The sequence below is a fragment of the Wyeomyia smithii genome, chromosome 3 (genome assembly GCF_029784165.1).
Source record: "Wyeomyia smithii strain HCP4-BCI-WySm-NY-G18 chromosome 3, ASM2978416v1, whole genome shotgun sequence".
Lineage (NCBI taxonomy): Eukaryota > Metazoa > Arthropoda > Insecta > Diptera > Culicidae > Wyeomyia > Wyeomyia smithii.
Genome location: NC_073696.1, coordinates 54,387,015 through 54,394,441, shown reverse-complemented (window position 1 = coordinate 54,394,441; position 7,427 = coordinate 54,387,015). Strand labels below are relative to the sequence as shown.

Sequence of the window (7,427 nt, the reverse complement as noted above, 5' to 3'; positions counted from 1 at the left end):
TTTTCAATTTCAACCAATCAGCGAGTGGTTCCCCAAGTGGATGCAAATCTATACCCAGTTGTCTCCCCTTAGCTTATAACACATTTTTTGGTTGTGCAGAAGTATTGCAACGATAATTTACCGTGTTTTGTCAGCACCTCTGAATGGTCCCCTTCTCACCCGATTTGAATCGTGAGAGGATGCGGCATTTGGGGGTACATGCTACGAAAACTGAGTGAAGTAAAACAAATGACTTTGAACACTTGTAAGAACCGTTTGGTGGAAATCTGGGATGGAATGCCGGTCGAAGTCGTACGTGCGGCTTGGGATAATTTTGAGAACCGTTTGCAGGCCGTAATCCAAAGTAAAGGCGTTTAGTAAAAAAGTTGAGTTAAACTGATTTAACTATAACTTTACTACTCTGCCATGATAATAAAAAAGAACCAGAGAAGAAATCTTCAGCTGTAGCAATTTAATGGCATAAATAAATAAAGTGTATCATTTTTACAATGACACCCTGTAAGTTTGAAAGTATTTCCTGAGTCGAGTGCCTAATAATGATAAACACGAATTCAGAGCCAAAACCGTTTATTTGATCGGTATAGTGTCTTTGAAAAAGTTGTGATTTGCAACTTCTGTGTTTCGAAAAAAATAATACATTGTTAAAAATGAAAAAAAAAAAAAATCCTCTGAAAACTTTTCCTTTTTGAATTTTGATTACTCCAAGTTGAAACAACTATCAATGTTCAAAATGCATTGTGTATTTTTCTTAGAAAAAAAAGTTTTGATGTTTTTTTTTGTCTCACGGTGAATATTTTTTTTTTTTATAATCATCATTTTATAATCATCAATCGAGAAGTTTCTGCTTGCAAGATGGAACGACTATTTTACAACTTATTACACTTTGTTTTTTTTACTCTCCATTTGCCCCTTTGAAAGTTAGATTTACATAATAAATTAGTCCAGATATTTGACTTGATCGAAGCAACGTAAGATCACACCGTTTTTGATTCTGTGATTATCGGTGGATTTTAAACACAGTCACTGGACATCGAACAGTCTGAGTTACAAAGTTCTCTGTTTAATAAGTTTCTGAGGTACTAAAACATATTAAAAACAAACATTTACAGTAGAATTAATTTACTTTATTCAATCTCATTTTCTACTAGACCTCTACCCATAATGTGTACAAAATTGTGTCGATAAATTATCATCCATTGTTTTAAAAATATACTGCCGCAGTTGCCGGTATGATACAATACATTTGTATCGATTACTGTACGAAAAGTTACTGTACCGTTACCGTATGAATAGTTTTTAATTTATTCAAAAGCATTTTATTTTGCTCAAACTACCGCGATTGCGTTTTGCTGCTGGTGTCAAATAACTTGTGGGTGACGACTCTGGTTTTCCGCGAATTGATTCAGCAGCAAATTCATTTAATTGTTGTAGGAGCTGTTTTAAGTTAGTACTTTTAATTTTGTTCATATACTCGCAACTTTTAATTATGTTTTCAAAGAACACAACGGAAGAATATTTTCCTTATAAAAAACTAAAGTAGAGTAGTGACGAAAAAATAGTGGTAGCTCCGTATACTGATTCTGATGTTTTGCATTTTGTTGTCGACATATTTCAATTCTGTGTTTGAACAAAAATAATTACGTTTATCACAGAAAATTACTCTGCCCATAATTCAAAAATTGGCTAATATGCCGTAGGCATCAAATCGAGAAAAACGCCTTTGAAAGTTTTTTATCGGTACAACATATTTTGACTGCTCATGACAACTTTTTTATTGAGTATGTCACCCTTCATATATGCTGGACCCTTGCCGTTGAGTTGAAACAGAGAAATCTGTAGAAAAATTCCATCCGCCACGTATTTTTAACACAGTAGCCGTTTTTTCAACAATAAACGAAAGGTCAGTTGACAAAACGGTGTGCAATTTGTCTAATATCCATACGATGTGAATTATATCGTACTCGTTGGTGATGCAAATGGTTTTAAATTCAATAAAACAACACGGAATCACAAGTGAGGATGAAAAGGACGACGAAACAATTGTTACGTGCGGCAATATAATAATATAACGAAAATATTATTATTCATGGTAATCTCACAATCCACTTTCCTATTTTTTCTCATCAAATCCAAAATGAAATCTGAATCTTATCTTTATTAATAATACTCCTAATCAAAGAGCTAAATATCATTTTTTTAAATGTAAAGGTTTATGACAGAAGGAAACAGTCACACGTTTTGATCATTGAGTTTCGCAGTACAAAAAATAAATTCTTGTAGCATCAAATATTCTTCGTGAAAAAGTCAAATTTGATGCAATGGCCTTACGATCGCTCACCTGTCGCCAGTAACCACCAAGCTACAACACACTTTCGAAAGTTAGAAGAAACACAGTTCAGTAATAATACACTGGTTCGTGAACATGCCACAGGTTCAAATTGGATATTGGATATTAGCCAAATTCTCAATTATTCTGGATATTAGCCAAAATTGTTTCACGTTTGCTGCCTTCCCAAATGCATTTTTTGACAATCGGCTTCCGTAGGGACCTTGTTTAGGGTGTGTACCATCACGAGAAACTGTTTTCTCGATTTTGGTAAAAATGGCATATTAGCCAATTTTTGAATTATGGGCAGTACTTACTCTTGAACATTACTATGTAATCATCTCCTACCCGCGCTAATAAAAATAGAACTTCGCCTGCGTTTACCCTATCATGTAATAGTGACGTTTAGAGATATCCACTGGTGAACAATCGTTAACCATAACAGAGATTCGGAAATGTTAAGCAAACATTAGTACGTACAGTTTTTTTTGGGTAAGAGACATGGGAAACGAACGGCTAGCTTCAAGGGGTGCTACTTGGCGGTGTAGTTTATATGTGAGGTATAGAATTTACTCATCATCAGCTCATGATATATACGTATTTAAAGTTTCGTACATTTATTCGTGTGTACTCTTGATTTCCAGCTGCTGATCCGAAAACAATCGTGTATAAAATATGGTTTTACATCCAGGTATATTGGGTTTGTCTATTAGTAAGCGTTACTCTTGTTAGCAATAGATTCTAGCCTTCTATCAGAAAATTTGTAATGTAAATCAATCCTCTCCGCTCCAACATCCTATAGAGCGGCAAAGTTGCGCCAAGTGCGTCATGTCGTATAAAAATAATTCGCGAGCGATTCTAGTGTCAGTGATAAGCTACACGGCCTTGATTTGCTTGTAAAGATTTATATATGCTGTCCAAGTAGAGTTAACGCGTTGCTACACTTAGTTTCTGATATTGTCTTACAATGTCTAAGTCGCATGGGCATATAATTTTACTAATCACTTTTAGCCCTTTTATATAGAGTTCTACTTTACAATAATTGATTTAATGTTTTTTACCCCACCATTGATCATAGTCAACCTAATTTTTATCCGTTTTAACCTGCAGATTTTTCAATTCGATTGCTTCCTTATTGTTACGAATGTACAACCTTCAATGTTTGTTTCTCTTTGTTATAATTATTTTTCTAGCTTTCGTTTCCGTCGTTCAGGACACATATTTTTCTCATCACCGTTACTAGAGATTCATCAATTTTGGAGAATGGTGTTTTTTTGTTGCTGTAGTACTTCAACACCAATGGCTTCTTCGGGCTTTTTCAGTCTCGTCGATTACATCTCTCATCGGGATTGCAAACTGTTCGAAGAGAACCCTGATTGTAGGCTGGTCATTGAGCCTTTATAGTTGGCTGAGCTAAGGATTTCATGGAAATACATCAGCTGAGCAGGTCCATCGCACGAGGGTGGACACATCCACTGCAGTACGTAGGTACCCGCTGTCGCCATTTCATGAGATCCCTTTTTGAGAAAAATAATTATTTAGAGGTTGCTTTAAAATTCATTACGTTAATATGGCTTACTTGCACGCCTTCTTTTGGTCTACATTTTACTTTGTCTTCTAGCTTAGTATAGTTGACGCCTTCCTTAAAATCAGCGCCGTCGAACACAGAGGAAAATGCATCTGGAACGAAAAAAGGGTTGTCTATTAGTATAGATTGATCTACCACTTGCTGGATATAATTCCAAACCACCATTGAAGCTCTGCTCGATTGCGGTGTCGGTGCGGTACAGCGCAAACAGTAAATCATTCTTGAGCACGTCGAAATCCCACGTGAGCACCGATTTTGGGTCCGTGTTTCGGATGATCAGTTCGAACATCTGTCCCGGCTTGAGGTCTATCGATTTGTACAGTCCGTGGTGATCATGGGCAGGGTGGGCCCCGTTGTTTTCCTCCACCGAGTCCGACTTGTACAGGTGTTTTGGTATCAGGCCTCCCTCGTGGATGAGCGTCTGCAAAAAGGGCGAGGAATATAGTAGAGTAAAAATAGGATTAAAAGTTGCGCATAGAATGAGCATCTACTATTTTCAAAGTGATTGAAAACAGTGTCGTAATAAACCGTCCTAGCGTTAGCGTGAACTGCAATTTTTAGTGAGGAAATTGCTAATTTTAGTTGGGCAATAAACAATGTTTGATGGCAAGTTTTTCGTGAGTTTTTGGAGCATATTCAGAACAACTCTTCAGTGTAGAGTGATGTTGGCGGGTGCAGTTGTATGCGGTTGCAGAGTCCTAGCATTATTGGAATGAATGAGGAAGCTTTGAATCGGTTTGCTTTCCGGTGAATTTTAAATGCAAACTTTAACTAGCCTAAAATTTGTAACTAACGAAATGATGGGTAGACAGATTGTTTGTCTTTGCTGCGAGCCGACAGAGATAAAGAAGGGCGATCAATTCCATGCTTTACAGTCGACGAAAGGAAAAGCTCACAATTTAGTTTTGAACTTGAGCTTGACAACCGCACATTTCGTCGTTGCTCTTCTGTGATCGATCTGAGCTGGTTAAGTTGCACAAGGAACCACGTATGTGGCTACTTGGGATTAGTTTGTCATCTTCAGTGCACAACAATTCGGTAGCTACCACTTTGTATAGATCGATAACGGCGCCGGCCGCGTCCTTACGATCGTTAGGGTAAGGAAGGATGTTGTAAGGAAGGACATGTAACAGTCTTTGTTGCCGGGGACCGAGTTTGCCTCTGCATCTCCACGACTGCGACGGAAAGGTAGGGTTTGACACCGTGGTAAGTGACGAATCAAACGGATACATATATTGCGTTAGATTAATCACGATATTTATCGACCGAACAAAGCCGATTTGAACACGCCTATGTAAAAACAACGGATGAGCAATCTCCGGCTAAACGATCATACCTAGTTTTCGACATCGGAATGAAAAGTTAGGTCCCGGTTCCGGTTTGGTACGGTCGAAAATTGGAACGAGCTCGTTCTGGTCCGATTTCGGTCCTGTCCGATTGGCTCCGTTCCGGTTGCGGTCCGGAGACTGAGAACAAAAGTTGCCAGTTTTCTTGGGATCGTTATTTTAGTGAAAGAAACAATCATAGAGTCTTTTATGCATGGTGGAAAGTGTTTTACTATATCAGAACAATGCAAAATAAGCTTTTTTTTTGTAAAATTTTACAAATATTGATAGTCGTTTCTATACTTAATTTAATGTTTCTTTCGATTAAGAAAACTGAGGATTAAAAAGTAACACACAGTTGGTTTTCCAAACATTAGATTCATATTTCTGCCAATATTTACAAATCATATTTATACAGAAATTAAAAAATTACAGTCAAACTGTTTTTGTGCGAGGGACACCGCACAAAGTAAAGCGCATAAAAAAAATTATTTGAAACTTCACGTGCAGTTACAAAACAATATTTCCACAACATTATTGAAAAAAAAAAAAATATGTGGTGGATGGAAACGGCATAAAAAAAATCTCAGTTAAAAATATCTCGAAAGTTGTTGATTCTGATTTAAAATACCTATAAGAACAATTTTAAAACATCGGATTGATAAACGTAACTTTTTTAAACACACAAATCCTTTCAACCGCTTTCCGTCGTAGGCTTTTTCTACGTAAAACTGACTCAAATAGTAATTTTTTGACGCAACACTTATGTAATGCGTTGGAATTCATTCCAAGAACCGAAAAAAATAAATGGCTGAAAACGTTGTCGGAAGTGGTCCTTTTTCATATACCGCACTAAAAAAATTCGCACAAAAACAGTCGCAAAAAAATAATCGCATAAAAAAAGTCGCACAAAATGAATTTCGCACAAAAAAGTCGCACAAAAACAGGTTTGACTGTACTGTGAAATGAAAAAAAGTAAAAAAAAATGCAAAAAAATCGGAAAAAATCAATCAATAATTTTTTGAGCTGGAAAACACTCTGCTCGCATATTTTGCTACTTTATTTTTCTATATTACGCTAGAACTTGACGCTACCTGAGCATTTTTTCATCGACTAAAAATGTTAAACTTTAAACGCATCGAAGCACCACTTTTCAAAGTACGATTGAGCTAAGATTTTGCATGGGAACTTTTTTCGAGAAGACGAATTTTTTTGGAATTCCAAGGTCGAACTTTGTCTATACATTCCATTGGCACCCTAATGAACATTATCAAACGAGCGGATTTCTTTCTAAAAATTTAAAAAAAAATTCCCACAATGAAGTTTTGCGCAAAAAAACTAGTTCCCGTTTTTCGACATCTGATAGAGTAACTTTGCGGCATAGTATTGAAAAATGGTAATAGGCTGGGTTGACTAAGCAATCTGCACTCAGAAATTGGTTGAAATTTTCCTAATTTTATCATAAAATATTTACAAAAAGTAATTGTGTATGACCTGTGGTCTCAAACACGTGAAGCGACAATTATAGCTTCGCGAACAAAATTTCAAGATACCGTGACTGCGGGTCGCAACACATTTTCCGCGCACTCGCTTAAAAGACAATTTTTCAACAGTAGATTTTTCTTTTTACCGGTTCATTGTTATTGACGTCGGGAACATCCATTTAACGTGAATATCACAAGAGAAATAGTCTCTTGTGTGTATCAGCCTTGTTTAAAAATAGAATCTATAATCATTTTCCTAGTTCGAAAGTTCAAAAAGAGGAATTACCTGATCCTCATTAGTTTTGCATTAAATCGCCAATAAGCTTTAAATTTTCTCATTTTCAGAAGAACTTTTAGGTCTAGTTCATATGACATCTTATCTGAATATAAACGATTTTAAATCAAGCGAGAAATGAATAATTATAATTTACTTTTAGTTTGGAGTACTATTCAGATGTCGTTGTTATAATTTATAAGAGATATTCAACGCACGTAGTTAGTAGTCCGAATTTTACTTGATTACTAAGATTTGTAGGATTGCTAGTTGAGCGAAACTTTGCTCACGTTGTTTAGGATAAAAGGCTTAAAAATTTGAAATCATTTTGGCTCATGAGTCTATCTTGGATTTCAACGTGGCGTCTTGGCAATTCTTCGCCTCTGAAAATAATAATGTTGGATCTACAGGGTGTTCAATAAGTTCGAAT

The 7,427-nt window shown here is 36.1% G+C and overlaps 1 protein-coding gene across 4 annotated transcripts in view; it reads right to left on the bottom strand.

Annotated features, from left to right (window-relative positions):
* Positions 1 to 1,102: 1,102 nt before the first annotated feature.
* The window catches only part of LOC129726958 (protein real-time), a 47,494-nt gene continuing 41,169 nt past the window's right edge, over positions 1,103 to 7,427 (bottom strand). For 2 of the 4 annotated variants that reach the window (XM_055684279.1, XM_055684281.1), the window contains 3 exons: positions 4,074 to 4,335; positions 3,906 to 4,006; positions 1,103 to 3,843 (listed from right to left, as the gene is read on the bottom strand). In XM_055684279.1, the coding sequence (XP_055540254.1) occupies positions 3,667 to 3,843; positions 3,906 to 4,006; positions 4,074 to 4,335 (540 nt within the window). In that variant the 3' untranslated portion in view covers positions 1,103 to 3,666. The remainder of the gene's footprint in view (positions 3,844 to 3,905; positions 4,007 to 4,073; positions 4,336 to 7,427) is intronic. The other 2 variants (XM_055684280.1, XM_055684282.1) reach the window with 1 other exon arrangement.